Consider the following 18,537-nt stretch of genomic DNA (forward strand, 5'->3'; position numbering starts at 1 on the left):
AGTTCATGTACTCCCTCCCACCTTTCCCTCTGCTTTCACTTCAGGCAGAGCACAGATCTTGCCAGTAAGGGAGAGTGCAGGAGGACTTTGGACCAAACTTTCTTCCATTCTTGCCTCTGGTTCTGCAATAAATAAGATTTCTTGGGGGGGTTGGGGAGAAACACTTCCTGCTGGCTATGTGAGTAGCCTTTCTAAAGAGAGAAGCTGAGGAAACACAGAGAAGAAAAAGTTCTACTCCTCTAGAAATCTTAGTGTTTTTTGAGACTAAATGGAACCAATTCTGTCTGCTTCACATGGCTTTTAGGAAAAGTCCTGAAACAAGTAATAAAACACATGCTGTTTCTTGATGTGTGTACAGCAGGACACAAGACTCTAAAAGATACCATGCATAAATGTGCTTGTTCTTTTCATGCTCTCTCAGCCTCTCCCATCTCAGTACAGACATAGGTTTTCCCATAGAAAAATGTGGCTAGCATTCCAAATCAGAATACTCCAAAGGTGATACATCCCAAAGAAACAAAAAGGTAGAAACTTGGAAAACTTCACAGTGAGCTGCAGTTACTGTAAACAAGCTGTTGGTAGGTACTATCATTGCACATGCTGAGAAGGACTTTGCGGTTTCGTGGTTTCTCTTGGACACTGAGGAAAGACCAGGTGGCTGTCCTGGGTTGCTGCTTATCAGCTCCTACGTCCTGTTGTCTCTGCTCAGGAGCTGGCTGTGGAGTGTTGTGAGGAGGGCACCTGCATAGGTGTGGAGCACATGCTCTCATGCACTGCATTCTACTTTTGTTTCACTCATTTGTCTCATCTTTGGCAAGCAAACTGAGAAGGCTTCTTGGTTTGCATCAGTTGTCTCTTAACTAGGTATCATTATTGAACATAAAAATAGCTTTTCTGTGAGATAAGGGAAAATAGGTACTTTGAGCTACAAAAAAATCAGGAGGCTGTGCCAATATGCAGTTGGCAGCTGTGTAGAAGTGTTGTCGCTGCTTTCTTTGGCCATGAAGATTCTGGAGAGAGGAGAAAGGAATAAAAATAATGTTTTATATGCCCTGCATACTCATATATATACCTGCATAACAGTTGAGAGAGTTGTTTGACTTAGGTCAACAGTGATGCAAGTATATACTTAAAAGAGATTGAGATGTGCCCTAAAAGCTTTCTCGAACCAGGAAGAGTAGGGAAAGATGGGTTAAGAGTTACACATGGAGAATATGGGATTTTGGTCCTTGGACTATTTTGGATAAGACAAGAGGAAATGGTCTCAAGTTTTGCACCAGGGTAGGTTTACACTAGCTATTAGGAAATTATTTTTACAAGGGTTACCAAACTGGAACAGGCTACCCAGGGAAGTGGTGGAGTCACTATTCCTGGAGGTGTTTAAAAAACTTGTGGATGTGGCACTGAGGGATACGGGTTAGTGATGGACTGGACCGTGGTGGGTTAACAATTGAACTCAATCTTAGAGGGCTTTTCTAACCTCAATGATTCTGTGATTTTATGATAAACCAGTTTTCAGCTGTCCTCATGATGCAAAGGGAAAGTTGTGAGAATATGAAGCTGTTTAGTGGTATGAATAAAATCATCTTAGTCCTGGCTACTGCCAGCTGCTCAACAAACTGAAAGCTGTGAATCACTTTCCTGACTGTTGTTGCCAAACCAAACCCAGGGTTAGTATTTGCCCTTTGTTGCCTCTGATACTTGCTGACTTGAGCTCAAACCCCTGACTGATTTCACATTCTGAAGTGAAGAGCGAAAGGGCCTTTATAAAATAAAGCCACTGAGTATTATGCAGATGTTGCTCTGCAAATATATCAGAACAGTTTTGGCTGATTAGCAGTCAGCAGTCCCTAGCCTATGACATGAATAAAATCATTTGTTCTTTTCACACATGAAAGCATGGCAGCTAATCTACTTCATATTTCTAAATTCAGAGAATGAAAACAAGCTGAGCTGTGTCTTACCAGAAGAGCTATGAGATCATTCCTATTTCACCAAACTCAGATAAATAAGTTGTGCAGATGCAGGCTTCTCTTTCCTGCATGGATTTTCTCCTCCTCTGACCACCCCACCTTATCCCACGTGTATTCCCCAAGCTGTTTTCTGGCATGAGGTGAAGCATAATACAAGTCAGTCATGAGGCAAAGGTGAGAGTGAAGGCTACCAGACATTAACTTGCACCTCTGAAAAGTACGATCTCATTGATATTCTTGGTATTGATAGAGTAGTAGAACAGTTTAGGTTGAGAGGAACCACTGAAGGTCATCTGGTCCAACCCTCCTGTGTAGGGCCTAAGTGAGAAAGTATAAAAACAAATCAGTGATAGTATAGAAACAGAATTATTCAGCTGGAGGCACACTGGATCCTAATTCATCTAATAACTTCAGATACTTTCTTATCTCCTGTCATACACTAGGAAATCTGGTCCTATTTATTTATTCTTTGTTGCCACAGTTGGAAAGTACAAAGTGCTAAAAATAATTTAGCTGCTACTCCGTGGTGTAAACAGTCTTACCCTACAGTTCACTCATGTCATGGGTTTGTTGATCAGAAATCAGGACCAGCAGTGCGGCTTCTTAGTCTGGAAATAACATGTTTCTGTTATGCCACTTGAGTGGACTTGGGGAATCCTCTGTGAGCTCCTGTCAGGACCCAAGACTTGAAGAGATGAACACCCTGCAAGGCTCTTCAGAGTCTCCAGTACATACATGCATATCCCAACTGCTGGCAGATAGAGTGGTATAAGAGAGATAAACCCCATAGGCATGACACCTGTAGCACTGGATGTATCTCAGGAGGAGCTCTGGACCACTACTCCCATCTGAATAGGTTTCAAATGAATACTTTTATAAAGCTGTCTTTATCCTGGATCTGAGTAAGAGAAGTCAACAAATAGATCTTACTTTACTGGCTCATCCAGGATCTGCAGTATAATGTCATATTGAAACAACAAAAGTAATTTTCCTGAAGAGGTTGTATACAGAGGAGATGTAAGATCACAATCAGAAGAAAGGGTTAAAAAGATCTGTGGTTCAGTATTTTCATGTGGTCAGTACAAGGGTTTTGCTGGGTTCTCAGTGCTGAGTGCTGCCTTAAGGCGTTAACTTTTATTTTCGCTGTGTGTTCTGTCATTGTTCAGGCTGAGCCCCTTAAACTAATTTTTATCCATTTCAGCAGAGTGCTCAGTAGCTGTTTCTAATGAGAGCTCTCTCAGGAAAAGTTGGGAACTTGATTTTAGTAAAATTTTGTGGTTTACTCCTAATTTAGATACATGACTGTCATTACTACTGAAGTCAGAACACCTATGCTTCAATTCACTCTGGAAAAGTATCAAAACTGTGCCCTTATGAGCAGTGAATAGAATGCTTAGGAAGGAACAGGCACAGAAGTGGTGGCAAGGCAGCCAGTCATCTTCACATAATCTTTGCTTGCAGAGAAGTTCAATTCTTTAAGTAAGAAAAGTACTTTGTTTTTATGGAATAAGTCTTTCCTCTGCCCTAGTGCTTATAATATCCCTTCCATTATTCCATAAAATTTGTCATATTTGGATGTCTGCGCTTAAAGAATATTGTGGTTTCATACTGTCAAGACACATTATTGTGAAAATCCATTGTAATAGAGCTGTAGACTTTAACATGAGGATGTTTCAACAAACTGTCACTACTTCATTAAAAATTTATTTCTTAGTGTTAAAAAAAATTAAAAATCAACAGCACTAGCTGAGCAGAGAGATGTAGAGAAGTTTCTGGATGGAGGTGGAAATTGCCAGCTTAAGTCTTTGGCCTGTTTGCTGGAATTTACCATCCTCTGCAGAAGGAAAAGCTTGCATTTTTTTCTCTGAATGTGTGACAACCCACAATTTAGGGAAGATCTGAATTATTCTGGCTGTGAAAGTTGCCATAATTGCAGAGCAGTTCCCAGTTAGTAGCAAGTGACAGGTCTGGTTATGCCTCCTAGCTGCGAGATTGAAATAGTCTGATAGATTTGTCAGACTACTGTTGAAGGAAGGGAATAAATACTGTTTGCTTTTGATAAATATTATCAAGGTTATTGGTCATTCCTAAATTGTTACAGAATAGACTAGATATTCACCTGGCAGATTTTCTGTGTTGCTATTAGAATTTTTTTCTTTCTATGTAGGTAAAATATTCTTCATGAGTTAGAGGCCTCTGGTTCAAGTTCTCTTTTGCTCTGGTTTTTGTTACAGCTGCAGCTGGGAAGGGTGACTCGGGTTCAGAAGCACCGGAAGATCCTGAGGGCAGCAAGAGACTTGGCACTAGATACCCTTATAATTGAGTATCGAGGAAAGGTTATGTTACGACAGCAATTCGAGGTCAATGGGCATTTCTTCAAAAAGTAAGAGTACTATGAAATGATTGGTATGAGAGCATCGTGGCACAGAGAGACTAGTGTCTCTATGGGATAATGCTCACTTACAGGTTCCTGTCAGCTATGCCATCCATAGAAATGGGAAATCAAAAATATCACCTCAGCTTGATGCTCTGATTATGGATCAAACCCTCTGAAATAGATCTCTTAAACTGATGGAAGTACATAAGCCCCCAGAGCAATAGTGCTGATGGAAGTGCTGCTTCTAGTGAAGTGAGGCATACCTGTTAACAGCAATGCTGTAGGAATTGGCTGTTTTGGGATTGAGATGTTCTGTTGCTTCTCCAGGCCATATCCCTTTGTGCTGTTCTACTCCAAGTTCAATGGCGTTGAGATGTGTGTTGATGCCCGCACCTTTGGTAATGATGCCAGGTTCATCAGGCGGTCCTGCACTCCAAACGCAGAGGTAAATTCTCTCTTCATCATCACTGTAATTGCAAATACATGTTTTACATAAGCTTAGCACTTTCCCTAACTTAAAATGATGCCCTAAATGTGGTAAATTCTCTGTGTCTCTTGCTTGTTTGATGGTTTATACTTGGAATATGAGAAGGTTTGGGAACATGAGGGAGGTTTGTTTTTTTTTTTTTTTTGGAAGAGAAAGATTTCTTTTATGTCTTTCCTTTGGCTGCACAGTAGTACTGAGGGTAAGCAGGTGGTGGTAGTTGTAAGTGGAAAAGCACAGGATGAGACGAGCAGTGAAGCAGGCTTCTCCCTATGGAGAATTTGGGATAATTATTCGTAGAGTAGGTAAGAGCTACTTTGCAAAAGGAGGCTTCTGTCTCAGAAGTAGGAAATGCAACCTGTGGAGACATCAGTTTCTTTCTACTTTGTTTAACAAGGTTCGTCATGTGATTGCTGATGGGATGATCCACCTGTGCATCTATGCTGTTGCCACCATTGCCAAGGACACAGAGGTTACCATCGCCTTTGACTATGAGTACAACATCTGGTGAGTCCTTCACCTCGCCCGGGAGCTCTCCACTGCCCTCCTGGACTGGACATCTTCCTCCAGCCCTTTCCTCGCATTCTACATATTGCTCCGTTTTCTACTGAATTGCATTTCCCGGCTATTCTGTCCAGTTCTGCTGGCATATTCTACAATAGAAGCCATAAGGTAGCCTGCTGTCCTTGCTTTGGCACGTGGTGAGATGTTTAGTAGGAGATGTATTGAATGTCTCTGTGTAAGGGTTGAGAAATGAAGAGTGACACGAATTATGTTTGTGTTTTGGAGCAGCAATTATAAAGTGGACTGTGCGTGTCACAAGGGAAACCGGAATTGCCCTGTGCAGAAACGTAGCCCAAATGCTGCAGAACACCTACCTCCACCTGTTTTAGGCACACTGATTGGGGCAGAAACACGCCGGCGAAAGGCCCGTCGAAAGGAGCTAGAAATGGAACAGCAGAGCATTGCATCGGATGAGAACAGCAGTCAACAGACTGAGGAAGTTCCTGAGGGACCTGCAGCAGTCAGTGACAATGAGGTAAAACCTTTGCCCCCTTGTTATATATGTTACCGTTCAGTGCTGCAAGAGTCTGATCCAATAGCATTGGAAACTTCAGAACAGAAACTGCAGGAAGCCTCTTTTTAAACCTTTAGCACCTTAAATTACGACAGAAATCTTGGTAACCTTGAAACAGTATGGGGTTAATAAATCTGGGTTTCTCTCTCAGGTGCCAGAGAAGGAGGAGAAACAAGAAGGGGAAAAAGAGGAGCCTGTAGATGAACAGGGAGCCTTGGTCCACAGCCGACGGGCAAGTACCTCTCTCTGTCTGGGTATCACCCCCCTTAGGACTTGCTTTATGCAGTGACCAACAGGTCCAGTTGGTTATTTCACTTGTTTGAACGCAAATCCCAACTGTTAGTGATCTTCAGTAATTTGATTAACAACAGCAAAAAAAAAAGGTGGGCAGGTGGGTAAAAAACCACCCAGGTTACAGATTTCTGTTAGGGTGCTGAAGATTAGGAGATACACTATAGATTTGTTTCCTGAGTGAAAGGTTTAACTGTTACTTTCAGGGCTGTTCTGTAGTCTAAAACACTTTTAGCAAAACCATCAGCACCACATTAGAAAAAGGTAATTGCACCTTTTTTATGTTCTTGCTGCCCTTCCTTATTGCCAGTACAAGAATTTATGGCACTATATAGAACCATACCATAGGGAAGGGGCTTTCAAAGGTCACCTAGTCCTACCCCGCTGCAGTGAGCAGGGATATCTTCAATTCAGTCATACCATGAACCAAAACCTGATTGTTCTTAAAACTTCATCATTTTTGCTGGGTTAGGTTTGTAAACAGGTATCTGTTCTGTGTATGGTGTCATAAACACGTTGCCATGTGGGGAAAAGGGTATGATTAGTTGCAAAACTCAGTAAGAGGGGTAGACCACTAACAGTACTATTGGCACTTAGGAAATCTCTGTGTTTTGAAATTATTGTTGTCTTAAGCAGTCCTCTTGATCAAAATACATCTTAGTGCTCTGGGATCATTGATGGTATAGTCCTTTTTCAGCCTTCAACTTTACTGAGTAGAGCTGGTGGTTTTTTTCTTGTGTTGCACATGGCCCCTGGGATTGCTGCCTGGATTAGAATGTTTTATGCATGTGAATGGAGCTGGTTTGGCTCTTAATTCATTAATTTAAATAAACAAGAGAAAAATCCAAACAAAAATGCAAATACACAAAACAACCAACCAACCAGAAACTCAAGGAAGAAAAATACAAAAATTGCTCCCATCCTTTTGCCAGCCAACAAAAGTATTAGAGCTAGGAATTCCATGTTTTTCTTTGATATCATAATCACCTGTCTTCCTCTAATCGGAGATAGGGATCTTCCAAGTGTAAATTTCCTGAGAATGCTTTAAATGTTAAGATAGTGCAGCAACTTGCACAGCCAAGGGCCATCCAGTGGAGAGACCCTTGGATTATCGGATGGTTTTTAGAACAGATGAGATAAAGCAGTCAGTTTCCACTGAAATTTGAATGACGGCAGTCATCCATCAGATTGGACTTAAAGCTTGGAGGGAAGATTTCATTTTAATGCAGGGAGGTTGATCTCTTCTTGGGACAGAATAGTCTAAGCGAAGTGTTAGTTTCCCATCAGCCTGTAAGCCCAGTTACTGTAGGTTGCACCAGTTAATCTGCTTTAATGCGATTCAGTTTTCTATATTTGGCACCAGGTAAATACGCATATCTATGGTTTCCTCAGTCTCTCTTCATGTGTGCGTGTATGTGTTTGTAGTGTTTTTTAACAGAAAACTGTCTAGGCCAGGCTGTGGGCTCCAAGATACTTTCTCCATGACAAATCTCAGAAGACACTTGACCCCACTTCTTAAAACCCACTTGATTCTTGCCAGTCACTGCAAAATTATTGTACTGGGCTTTTTACATGCATAATTACCAATTATTTCTGCCACAGCCAGGTGATAAGGTTTCCTGTCCTTTTTGTTTACCTAATAAATGGACTTGTTTTCCCTCTCTATTCTCTCATGTTCTGTTTTTCTTATCCACTATGTAAGCTGCTTAGACCAAAGCTTTTATTTTTGAGCTGGGTCACCTTCTGATATTCTTGCTGGGAAATGAATGAATTTGGAACATTTTAATCAGTTTATGTGGTGTATTACACTTGCTGCAAATTACTGAACCACTAACTTCTGTTGCCCTGGCTTCTGTTTTGTTCTAACGTTTGGTCATTAGCAAGTAGCTCTCTTTGTTTCCAAGTCATCTCTTCACTCTACTTATGCTTTCTTACGGTTTTTAGTTCTTCAAAATTATGCATTTCCTTGTGGCTGTTTTATAAATATAACTCAGTAGTATCTAAGTGGTCCTATTTAAGAACAAAGTCGAGTTCTTCTACTTGAGCTACAAACACACTATTATGTTGTTGTTATTCTGGGAAATTTGCCATATTGAAAAATGCAAATAACTGATAAGAACTGCTTCTCTCTGTCCTCTGTCTGGCTTTTGTCATTGCTGTTTGGCAGTTGTTCTCCTTGTGCTGCTTCCCATATCTGTTCTTGCCTTGTTTATGTGCATAATTCACCATGCTTACTTCAATTTACCCTTGTGTTGTAGTCCCGGGAAGACAGGAAGGTAGAAGCCATCATGCACATGTTTGAGAACTTAGAAAAGAGAAAGAGGAGACGAGAGCAACCATCAGACCGTAACAGCACTGATGCTGAAATCAATGTCAATTCTGAAGTTCCTGAGCTGGAAGAAGTAAAAGCAGAGACTCCTGAAACTGAAGATGGAAGTTCAGCACTGAGTGCTCCTCCTCCTCCTGTTTCTAACAGTACCAGCAGTACTGGGGTGAACACACGACGGTCCTCACAAGTAGCGGTAAGATGAACTGTTCGCTATCTTGTACAAAGCTCAGATACAGCATTTCTGATCATAAGATTGTTCAGGTGAGGAGGAGCTTTGTGGGCTCTCTAGTCCATTCTGAGTCAGGTTGGGACAGCTCTGAAGCTAGACCAGGCTGGCCAGCGTTTTACCCAGTCTTGTCTTGAAAACGTCTAGGGATGGAGATTGCACCTCTTCCAATTCATGACTGTTAGGTTGAAAAAAAATTGCCATGTATCCAGTCTGAACTTCTCATTTCAGTGTATGTCCATTGATGCACCACTGCATCTTCTTAGAGGCTTCAGGCTGTTTATAGGATGACTGTTGTTACGTACCCCTCAGTCCTCTGTGGACTGAACAAGCCCAGTTCCTTCTCCAGGTGAACCCCTTTTGTACTGGTGTGAGCTTAAGTTGGATGTGTAAAGTGCAGTTATGGAAAGTTCTTTTTTTTTTGTTTGGGTTTTTTTTGACCCAGTCTACTTTGGATGCATGTGTTCCCATTTTATGGCAGGGTCCAGACACTTGCCTGGAATGCTCCATGTCAGCTCAGGTCAGGAATGAGAGCAGTTACCTTGAGACAGGCAGCAAGGTTCCTATTGCTGCTTTCTTCCTAAAGACCCATGTTCTGTCCTTTAAGAACGCAGAAGACAAAACGATAATGTGCCAGTGTTGAAGGGTCCCCAAGGCCATCTTATGAACCAACAGAGTCCAACAAGATTTTGAGAGTCAGGTAGTGTCAATAAATAAATCTCAATTCTTGATCCTGTATGCAGAGAAAAGGAATACTCTTAGAGGTGCTCGGACTAATGACAGTTTATTTTGTAGGATGCTGTCCCTGACAAAACAGTGACTAAGCCAGCTCCAGCAAAACCCTCCAGGCCCCGACCAAAAAGTCGCTTCTCTCGATACCGGACCAGTTCAGCACAAAGACTGAGAAGGCAGAAACAAGCCAGTTCCCAGCAAGCTGAACTCGCACAGGCTGTCCCAGAGGAAGGAAGCACTGCCAGCTTGGTAACCACAACAGATGTCAGCACTGTGGAAGGGCCAGGAGAAGGCAGACAGTTGACAGGATCTGACCCAACTGCTATCCTGGCTACAGGATCCCAGTCTAATCGAGCTGCAGTAAAGTACCCCAAAACAAAAAAGGTAAATATGAGCAAGTGCTCAAAGTAAGGATGGCAGAGTGGCAAATATTCATTTAGGATGCAGCAAAGAGGTTAACTCTCAGCTTAGAATTGAAGACCAAGAGGGAACGTGACTGCAACTGTCATGTACAAGCTAGGATAAACTTGGAAAGGAGGAAAAATTGCAGAAGCTTAGCAGGCAGCTGCCACATAACTGGGCATAAATTAGCTATTAATACATTTAGTTTTGTGTCTAGAAACTAGTTTTGAACAGAGTGATCAAAACAGAGTTTTTGGAGAATCTTCTACTAAGATGACTGGAGCATAAAATCGAGCTACAACATTGGGTTGTCTCCAACAGGTGAGAATTGGGTTTGGCACAGGAAGTCCTTCCTGTTGAGACAGAGGGGGGTTTTAGCAGGTGGGCTGACCTGAGCATTGCTTCCCATACACCACTGTGCCATACTTCCTTTCTTCTCCACCTGTGCTGGTTGCACTGATGTGTGTGTTTCCTCCTTTAGTACCTTGTTACGGAATGGCTGAACGACAAGGCAGAAAAGCAGGAGTGTCCAATTGAGTGTCCTCTGCGCATTACTACAGACCCAACAGTTCTGGCAACTACCCTGAATATGTTGCCAGGTCTCGTGCACTCCCCGCTGATTTGTACCACACCTAAACACTACATTCGCTTTGGTTCACCTTTCAACCCTGAGAGACGTCGAAGGCCCTTTCTGTTGGATGGCATTTACAGCTCCTGTAAGAAGGTATGTTTGCTCATGTCTTACCTTCACACGATGTATACTCACCTTACTGGCTTCCTCGTAAAGTTATTGTGTCCTTTTGGAGTTTATTTCAATGTATTCCTGCTGAGCTGGTGTGTTGAGGCAGTGTCCAGGCTATGACTGCTGACCTCCTTGCCAGAGTTCAGTTTTCATCTTTGCCTTTTGCCATGGTAGAACAGCTGTTCTGTGACTGCCCTTTTAGAAACGTGTACTTCCAGATCTGCAGCAGCTGTTTATTATCCAGCATACACAATTCAAAGAATGTTGATTGCTGCCCTTAGAAAGTTTTATGTTATTACTTTCACAGTCAGAGGATGGTTGGCATTGTGGGGATAGGACAGTGTTGCAGAGGACCTCAAGAATCCAGTGCCTCAGTTATGATCCGTTGTCTTTGGAGAGCCTTTGTGGTTGAAAAGCTTTGAGTTTGCCTGTTCACAAGAACAAGTCCACAGCTCTTTGTCAGGATCATAAGCTGCCTGTCTACAACAGATACTTGAGGCCATGCAGGAAGCCTGAACCAGGCCCAGCTAAGGATTTAGTTCCTCCAGAGATGACCACTAAATGCCAGTATTTACCCATCTGCAGGGAAACAGAAGGCAGAGTAGTTCACTCAGTCAGATTTGTATTGGAATCCATCTTCCCTGTTGCCTTTTGGTTTTGCTCAGACACTTTCCCAGTTCCTGTGTGATTACCTGAGAACAATTATATAGAAATCTTTTCTGCTCTCCCTGTCTTGGTGGCTTTCAGGTACCATGTCCTGGTTTCTTTGCCTTCCTTTGTTTGAGGGTGTTTTCCCAGAGAGAATCTTTGGACTTCACTGTTTTCCACCTTCAGCCAATTTGTTGTCATGCCCTAACAGTCTCTTCAGTATCTCCTTCATAGGTAAAGCTCTTCATGGTTCCTATATAGATGTATGACAAAACCTTGTCTGTTTCTGTGTGCCTGGGCAACCTCCTCATGCATCTTTAAGCTGAGAACTGCAAGGTTTGAACTTCTTTTGGACCTTAACATTGTCTTTGAGCCCCAGGGAAGAGAGAAGCATCCAGAGCAAAGCTGGCAGAGTTATTTGGAGATTGTGCTCGGTGCAATTGCCATACAACTGGCCAGCAAGCTCAGAATTGAGGGAAAACTATTGTCATGGAACAAGTCTTCTGATCTGTTGCTACATTTTACTCTTTTCTAGTCAAATGATAATTCTCACTGCTGGAGAGGGAGTGGACTACTCTCACTATGGATGACTTCCATTTAGTCCACACCTTCCTTGAAGTTGTGTCCAAAACTGAATGTTGTGTTGCAACTGGGACATTTTCAAAGCAGCAAAGTTGCTTTGTGTCTTCTAACCTGTACCCATTTTCTGCATCCCATTGTGGCTGAGTTTTCTCTGACAGTTTGATTTAAGCTCATGTCCGGTTCATGATTTTGTATGTTTGTTAGAACAACCCATTAGTTTTCTAGCCTGTAATTGTAGAAGTGATTGTTCTAGCCTGTGTTAAGCTGTGTTATGTTTTTCCCTATCCATTTCCAAGTTTAGTAGGAAAATCATTAATGGTGTCATCTAGCATTCTTGTTTCTTAATCTGAAAATTTAAATACCCTGCCTATTCCATTAAATAGTTAATAAAGTACTGAAAGTTGCTGTGTCCAGAACAGATGTTGCAGAAATAATTTGTTAGATTTCTACTTTTTGACCGTAAATAGTTTTTGACTGTTAACTGTTCTAGTGAGGGGTTTCATCCATTTCGTAGGAGATCCCTGGCTTTTTTCTTGGAAAATGCTTTTCAGCATTTGGTGGTTTTATGACTTAACAGTCTGGAGATGTAGAAGTCTGCTTCTCATGTTCAGGAATGTTTAGAAAACTCACAGGGAACACCTCCATTTCAGCCAGCTGAGGTCTAGAAATGGTCCAGAACTCGATGATACACTCTCTCAAGACCTGATATCTGTCTTATCTACTTTTGACTACTCAGCCAAGGAGGTTGATTTATAAAGGCTGTTGAAATAGATCACATATTTTCTTGGATTGTCAGCAGGCTTCATCCTTAAACTACTGAGAACTGTGCCAAAAAACTCAGCTGATGATGTCAGTTTGCATCCAAAGCATGGCAGTGTCTGAACCTCGCAAGGAAACTGAACTGTAACCTGCTCTCACGTTAATCACACACTGTGCAGTGACTTGGCTGTCAGATCAGATGCCACGTTTGAGGTAGAGGTGCTCCAGACTGGCTGGCACTTCTCCCTTTTCCTGGCGGCCACAGTGGAATCCTTGAGTTACATTTGAACAGAGAAGAAGCGTCTGCTGTACAGTAGTGAAGCCCAACAAAATAGATCCTGTCACCTGCTCTTCATCCTCGCATTGAAGTTTTCACTTTGAGGATTGTGGCCACTGAGTTTGTGATGTTCTTTCACGATAGCTTTGAGGAGTCATAAGACACACGTGTATCTCTAATAGGATACACATTGCTGGCATGCAGATGAACTGTGGATTGCTGAAAGGTAAAAGTACAATTTCAAACCTCTCTAGGACAAGAAGTGTCTGGTAAAGTGAGTCCTCTGGGTAAACTATACAAATGAAAATTGCTGTTTGCATTTTTTCTGCAGTTTGCTGTCATTTCACTGGATCACTTGAGTGTTTTCCCATATATTGTGGCAGTTATCTTTATAGTAGAATAAGCAAAGGTTCCTGCCTGCCATCAGGAGTCAGTTTGTATCAAGATACAGGGCTAACACACGCACTGCAGCAGCTGATTTGCTGAGGCTTCAGTTCATGTTTGCTCATGTGAGATGTGAAACATTCTTAATTGTCCACGTTCAGAAGACCACTGTGACTTGTCTTTTTTATTAGTAGCTGAAGAAAAGATTTGCTTTTATTATTCTTTTCTTGGTTTACCCTCCTTGAAAACTGCTGCTTGCATTTTAATCAGATTTTTTTTTTCTTTTTTTTTTTGCTCAAATTTGCTCTCCTGGGCAGGAAACATTTTTTGCAAAAATCAGTGGTTGTAGAGAGTTCATTATATTTGTGTCCCTTTTCTTCTAAATTATGATCGTTTTTAATAGTTTTAGGTGCCACTGCTCTGCATTTTTAGAGTTATAATTTGCTCTTTACTTATCTCTGTGTTACTGCTGATGACTGCTGCTCCCAGAACCCATGTCAGGAAGGGCACAGCCCCACCACAGTAGGTGGTGGGCTCAGTGCTGACAGCTGTGTTCTAACGCGCTCTCACCTGAGTGCATGCCAGCCAGGTAACCCTGGGCTTCTGAGCAGCCTGCCCTGCTCCACACAAGTGTAGGAGTTGGAGTGTTATCCTGCAGGATTGCAGAGAAAGTACCCGAGGAGTTTCACGTTTATGTAGTCTTGTTCTGTTTCAGCGCTGGATCAAACAAGCCCTGGAAGAGGGAATGACTCAGACCTCACCAGCTCCACAAGAGAACAGAACCCAGTGTCTATACCAAAGCAACGAGAACAGCAGCTCCTCCAGCATCTGCAAAGATGATACAGGTGAGTGCTCAGCACCATCAGGGCAGCACGGGCACTGGAGTCAGACTGGCAAAGGTGCTGAATACCAAAGGCAGCTGTACAAGTGACATCTTAATGTGTCCTGCTGCCTGATGGCACAGCTTTAGGGGTGGTGAGAATGTTGCTTTGCCGTTCATTCCAATTTCTGCAGACCCATTGTAGCTTGAGCATCTGTGAAGTTTCTCAGTATTTTCCTGAGAAAAGATAATCATAACATTGCATTATCAGTCTCGGTTCTCTGAGATCTCTTGTACACTGGAAGGGTGGGGGTAGACAGAAGAGGGCTCGGTATCATCTCTTTGCAGCAAGATGCTGTTAGAACTAAATACCTGCTGAGTGTAGGAAGGTGTAGCAAAGTCTTACGGGCACGTGTGTAATAAACAAATGACTAAGTAAGTCTCAAGGATGGAGAAGCTAAAATCTATGAGTAAAGCAGTAGAATGGTTAAATATTTTGTCTGAATTTACAGAGAAGGAGAGTGAAGATCAGCCCAGTCAGGGATCAGTTTTCCAAGCATGACAGACAGGAAGCTAGACATCACACAGATAATACAAATTTGATTATTGAAAGGTTAGATGAATAGGAAGTGAACAGAACACCAAAACCAATAAATGTACATCTCGAGGAAGACCTAACCTGTAGAATTTACTGGTGATTTCTCCAGGTTTTTTTAAACTAAGCATCAAAAAAGATTATTATTTTGAAGAGAGATAGGCCTGAGGGAAAGGCTTTAATCCTTTGTGGAAATGGAAATGTGCTTGGGCTGTATTGATGTAGCTTATAGGGAGCTGTTAGGTTCAGTTAATGATAACTGAGCTGCCTCTGGTTTGTTTGTAAGAATCACAGTGACATGTCCTCTGACCTCTCTCCTCTATTCTCCTTTCCCCTTTTTAACCTTTCCTGTCTTCCTTTCCCCAAGCTCCCTCTTATGCTTGCTTCTAGTTGAAATATTTGCTTTCCTTGTTCACTGCATGTTCCTGATTATGTATTGTTCTGTTACCAGTATCTAGGCACTGATATTGATGTAATTCAGAGGTACTTAATTTTCAGGAGTCTTTTGTAGTTGCATTGAAGATTCCCGGGCTTCATTTGGGCTGGGAGTAGGGGGAAGAAGACAACATGTGATTTGCTCATGGTCAGTGGTTCAGCCGTGTCCTCAGCTCAGTTTGTGTTTCAGACTTGCTGAGTCCCCTGAAGAAATGGAAGTCTCGCTACTTGATGGAGCAAAACGTGAAGAAGTTGCTGCGGCCGCTGTCCCCTGTCACTCCCCCGCCTCCCGTCCCTTCGGTCCCCGGCTCAGCCAGCCCACAGCTGGCCACGCCCTGCTCGTCGCTGCCCGGGGAGGAGGAGACCCGCAATGGTTACGGCGTCATGTTCTCACCCATCCCCTCTCTGGCTACCAGCCGCTGCAATACTCCACTACAGTTCGAGGTAAGTCTGCCCGGGACTGAGTGTGCTAAAAAGAAAGGAACAGCAATATTTGCAGCAGAGGCAGCACTAGGGACGCTTCCTTTTTGAGTGTGTATTTCTGAGCAGCATCACAGTCTTAGCCTCAAGAGCACTGCTGCTTTTCTCTTCACTTCTGGGCAGATCTCCTGCTCTGTGAATTGTCAAACTTCGCTACAGCCCAGCCTCCCCTCACTTTGTAGCTATCAGTAACATTAGTCTTACCTTTTTTCTATTTCTGCTGAGTAGCTCCTAAATTTCTCAGGTTTTTCAGTGATCTTTAATCATCTTCCCCACTTCAGATCTCTCTGCCTATGTGATTTTCAATTCCCCCTTCTTCCAAAGAGTACAAGTGTTCCTTCCATTTCTCAGAGGCTGTAAGACATCCTTGGCTCCTCCTTCCCCAGAGAGCTTTCAGTAACCCCAAGTATGGTAGTGATACTTCACGTCATCTTCCACTATATTCTTTGGTTTTCTTTAAGTGGACTGGGTAGAAGGAAATTGCCTTAATAGCTTTGATTTCTTGATAGTTTCCTTCTGCAAAAATTAGCAGAATTAATGAGCAGGCTGTGTATGTGGTTTCCATTGCTCTAAACTCTTTGGGAGAGTTACCAGTATTCATCCAGTCAGGACCCTCCACTCTGTGCCTGTAAATAGGAATCATGTTGTTTGCAGGTTTTGTTTTATTCTCTAGTATTGCATATTTTCATTAAAAAAAACCTCATGAAAGACTTCAGGCCAGCTGCTCATACTCTGCCAGTTAGAACCATTTAAAAAAACAGTGCAGTGATGGCCTGCTCCACACCAGGGACTACCCTGCAGGAATCCCTCATCTGTTTTGCAACAGGGCAAATATTCCTTTGTGGTACTTTTAGCTTAGCATGCTTTGATTATTTTGTTTGAGAGCCCTTTCTTGTAAGCTGTTTGAGAGGCAGCTGTGTAGAGTTTAGCAGGGAAGATTGTGGTGTGTTGAGGAGAGAGATGAAAGACTGTTTCAGGCAGAAAGAGCTTTACTGGAAACAATCCTTACCCTTGCAGTGGTTGAGGTGGCAGATCAGGGCAGTGTTGCCATGAACCTTCACAGTCTAATCACTCCTTTCCTGTCCCATCTTAGTGTTAATTAGCCTTAATTTCACTGGTTATCTATATCTTACTTGCCTTTTACCTTTTTTCCTCTTGAAAAGAATTCACTAACTCACTGGACCACAGTTTTAATGAGTGACTGAATCTCCCCAAGTATAAACCTGTGGCACTGTGGTGAGAGAGTAACAGGAAAATTCTTCCATCAATTCACAAGCTTCCTCAAGCAAGCAGAAGTTGTGACTTGGCATCTTGTCTTGCTGGGAAATACATTTTTTGAAAGCTTTTAAGAAACTTCCTTCTTGACTGATTTCCTAGCTCTTTCTATAAAACTTCTATCACAAGCCTGTGAAGCTCTCTTTGCCAGGTTTTTACAGATTGAGGTTTTTTGGACTCACTTTTGTGATCTTTTTAGAGTGGAAACAAATTAAAGGATGCTTGGGCCCTCCATATTCATAAGTGGCCAGAAGCATGATGACATAGCTCTAGCTTTTTTTGTGGAGTTTGTCAGAAGTTTTTGTTAAGAAATTCCTGAGATTCCTCAGTTTTCTGGGGTTTTCTACTTAGCAGAAAACAGTGACTCCTGCTGTTTCTCTGATAGCAGCATAGCTCTGGGAATCCTGCCTCTCTGATTCTATTTTAGGCCTGCTCAGTAGCATGGAAAGGGAAGTGCTCGGGAAGAGCCCTTAACTGTGCTGTCACAGGCATACACTGCCATCACTGATAGGTGCTCAGATGATACAACATTTCATAAAGCTGGCTGCTCAAACCTCTTCTCTTGACTTGAGCTGGAAAGGTAGCCCTCGGTGGATTGAGGAAGACATGTTTGTTTTATAGTATATGTCTGTGAAAGGTCATCTTAATGTTTGGGGGATCTTTACTTTCTGCGCTAAACCAAGCTTTTTTTCTCTCCCACGTTCTCAGACTAAAAACCATAAATGTCTTTCTCTGTATTCCATGGTGTGAAGTCTGATAGCATCAGAAATATAAAGAGTTGGCTGCTGCTTTTCTTAACATTCATGTGCTCTGCTTTGGGTACTAAGTTGCATCATGAGATGCAGTAACCCAGTCCTATCTGTGTTTCCAGGAAGCTTTAGAAACCACTTAACCAGCCGTGATGCTGTCCAGGCTGGGGCCAGTTCTTGGGATAGTTGTTTAGAATAGCCATTGCTAACCTGTGTGCTTTTGTACGTTGTAATTGTCTCTTGACTTTTGAAGTAGATGAATAACTAGATGCTTTTCCCTCCTCTAGAACGTATCCTCCCCCGAGAGCTCCCCTGCGCATAGGCCCGAGTCCATGTCACCTGAGGTAGTTATGGCACCTGAGCTGGGAGCGTGTGGGCTGTGTGTGCATGGTGGAAGGGGAGGGAGGGTTGTTCAGGCACTGGGAATAAGGGCAGAGTTTTAAACACAGTAAGGCTGAGGAGAGTTTTCAGGGTTATCACAACAAAACAAACAAATTGAAGACTGGAATTTATGATTCGCTTGTTGACCAGGCAGTGCGAAGACTTGGTATGTCTCAGCTACTGAGGTGCAGGCAAGAGATTTGGGGACCCTGGAATTACCATCACCATTTTCAGACTCAGCCCAGTCCACGAATGGTCTGTGAAATTTACTGAATAGTGACCAGATGACTGCTGGGGAAGGGAAGGCATTCACCACTAGTTTTGACTTAAGAGCACACAGTGGTACACCTGACCTGCTCTCTTCAGCCTTATCACCTGCTCACTTGCAGACTGAAAATATTGAGGAGATGCCAAAAAGTAGTATTTTGCTTACCCGCTGACCTGTGATAAACGATGAGATGAACTACCTTGCTCAGTGCCTGTTTCATAGTAGAAAATACATGCTCATCTCCAATGTG

The 18,537-nt window shown here is 42.6% G+C and overlaps 1 protein-coding gene across 1 annotated transcript in view; it reads left to right on the forward strand.

Annotated features, from left to right (window-relative positions):
* The window catches only part of SETD5 (SET domain containing 5), a 65,027-nt gene that overhangs the window by 35,766 nt on the left and 10,724 nt on the right, over window positions 1–18,537 (forward strand). The window contains exons 9-19 of the mRNA XM_082288522.1: window positions 4,208–4,356; window positions 4,678–4,795; window positions 5,232–5,341; window positions 5,627–5,873; window positions 6,064–6,144; window positions 8,462–8,725; window positions 9,554–9,874; window positions 10,374–10,616; window positions 14,000–14,129; window positions 15,325–15,578; window positions 17,926–17,982. Of these exons, the coding sequence (XP_082144648.1) occupies window positions 4,208–4,356; window positions 4,678–4,795; window positions 5,232–5,341; window positions 5,627–5,873; window positions 6,064–6,144; window positions 8,462–8,725; window positions 9,554–9,874; window positions 10,374–10,616; window positions 14,000–14,129; window positions 15,325–15,578; window positions 17,926–17,982 (1,974 nt within the window). The remainder of the gene's footprint in view (window positions 1–4,207; window positions 4,357–4,677; window positions 4,796–5,231; window positions 5,342–5,626; window positions 5,874–6,063; window positions 6,145–8,461; window positions 8,726–9,553; window positions 9,875–10,373; window positions 10,617–13,999; window positions 14,130–15,324; window positions 15,579–17,925; window positions 17,983–18,537) is intronic.

This window comes from Coloeus monedula (assembly GCF_965178545.1).
Source record: "Coloeus monedula genome assembly, chromosome: 11".
NCBI classification, from domain to species: domain Eukaryota; kingdom Metazoa; phylum Chordata; class Aves; order Passeriformes; family Corvidae; genus Coloeus; species Coloeus monedula.